Here is a 1,970-nt window from a genome sequence, read left to right as displayed (position 1 = left end):
ATGCAGATATTCTCATTATTTCCAGGCCCTGCCCTGGACATTCCTACCTTGGACCTCTGCTTATGGGGTTCCTTCTGACTACACAGCTCCCTCCTCATCTCATGTACCCAAATATCATCACACTGTCAAGACCTGCCTCAAGTACTACCTTCTCTGTGAAGTCTTTCCTGAACCTCACTAAATGTTTATGGGCAACTCTTCTCTTTTGAAAGGCCATGCCACTAGACGTTTCTCTTAAGGCATTCATCTTAGGGATCCTTTTACAATACTTTGTCAACAATATTTATTGAGTGTCTCCTGTATGATAGGTATTTTTCCAGAGTTGAGATATAGAAATACAGACTAGAAAGTCTGTTTTCTTTGGAGCTATTATAGATGTGTTATTAAACAATTTCCTATCTTCCCACCCAAACTAGTTCACAAGCTTCTTGATGGCAGGAAAGAAACTTTAATTATGTAAGGTGTCTCCTATGTAGTCAATGTTCAATAAATATTTGCTCAATTAGATGTAGGCTTCCCTCTTATTTAAAGTGTCTCTCATTCTCTCTCCTCTTTTTCTCTCACCCCCCTCCTTAGGCCCTCTTTGTCTCATCAAACTATTACAAAAATGATGAATGGGATTGCCAACAAACTCTTAACACAGTACTCAAGGAAATTTCTCAGGGAGCATTCAGTATTCCAATTGCTGCAGCCCAGATCTTACCTGCCTTAATGGGAAAGACCTACCTGGATGTTAATGAAAACTCTTCTTGTGTCTATTCAGGTATAAGAATTAAATAGAAAACTGTTTTGCCTTTCAATATAACACCCAAAGCATGTAAGATTTAGGTGACGTTAGGGACCAAAAGTGACCAGATAAATCTCCAAAGCATAACAGTTCCTAAATAGAATTCAGTTCTCATTACATTTTCAGGGATTACAACCACCTGGGGATTTGCTCTTAACAGGGTAGTAGATACCGTTCTTGGTTCAAGCACTGATAAACAAAGTGGACTTAAACAATGTCTATCTCCAAAGGGATGATATAGTTTCATGATATAATTTCTGATTGTTGGATATGGGGAGATCCGAGCATCATTCCCATCCTAAGCCCAGTATAGAGGATCTGTATCATGCCTCTGACTTTCCATTATCCACACTGAGTGATTCCTCAGGGAAATAAGACATCTATGTGGAAGGAATGTGGCAGTATTCTGAGAAAATTGTAGTATGAGTCATTTATCCGAGCAAGGAATTTTGCAACAGGGTAGAAAGAATGGAGATGTTTCCTTCTTTCTCTATTCATTCCTGGTTCAGCCACTTATAGGTTCAGGGACTTTGGACAAAATGCTTAACCTCTAAGCTTCAGTATTCTAACATAAACAAGGGGAATGATAACAATGTCTGACATAGGTTTGATTTTGAAGGTTGGGTCTGGGGGGCCTGATAGTCGACCCCAACCCACTCAGCCCACTTACCAGGTTCTTGACTCCACCACAGGAAAGAATTCAAGGGCAGAGTCACAGTAGACAGTAAGAACACGTTTAATATAACAGATAAGAAACATAGGTTCCACAGAGAGAATGTGGCATAGCTCCAAAGATTGAACAGGGCCCACACCAAGTTTAACTCAGTAAGTTCAGTATGGACATCAAATCTAACACAAAAGCAAGAGAAACATATTTAAAGTTTAGTACAAAGTGCAGGCTGACTCAAGAGAGTGAGCAGCCCTGCTGAAAGTAAGTGTGATACAATGTAAAATAAACAAAACTCAGCCAGCCAAGTGTGGAATGCTGCCAAGAAAGTGATCAACAACCTGCCTGGGATTTGGCTTTTATAGTTTCTCTATATAATGAATATTCAGTTAAGGGGGTAGCTCCCAGTTATATAACATTTAGTCTTGCACATGCTCAGTCGGTCTCTTCCTGGAGCATGTTCATTGATCAGACCCTATCACATGCACCAGGTATATTCAAGAATATTCTCTGCTC

At 39.8% G+C, this 1,970-nt stretch overlaps 1 protein-coding gene across 1 annotated transcript in view; it reads left to right on the top strand.

Annotated features, from left to right (window-relative positions):
• The window catches only part of TCN1 (transcobalamin I (vitamin B12 binding protein, R binder family)), a 12,471-nt gene that overhangs the window by 7,946 nt on the left and 2,555 nt on the right, over nucleotides 1–1,970 (top strand). The window contains exon 6 of the mRNA XM_008584799.1: nucleotides 577–763. Within this exon, the coding sequence (XP_008583021.1) occupies nucleotides 577–763 (187 nt within the window). The remainder of the gene's footprint in view (nucleotides 1–576; nucleotides 764–1,970) is intronic.

This window comes from Galeopterus variegatus, unplaced genomic scaffold (genome assembly GCF_000696425.1).
Source record: "Galeopterus variegatus unplaced genomic scaffold, G_variegatus-3.0.2 Scaffold3377, whole genome shotgun sequence".
Classification (NCBI taxonomy): domain Eukaryota; kingdom Metazoa; phylum Chordata; class Mammalia; order Dermoptera; family Cynocephalidae; genus Galeopterus; species Galeopterus variegatus.
Note: the sequence above shows the minus strand (reverse complement) of the source record. Positions and strands in the feature narration are given on the sequence as shown.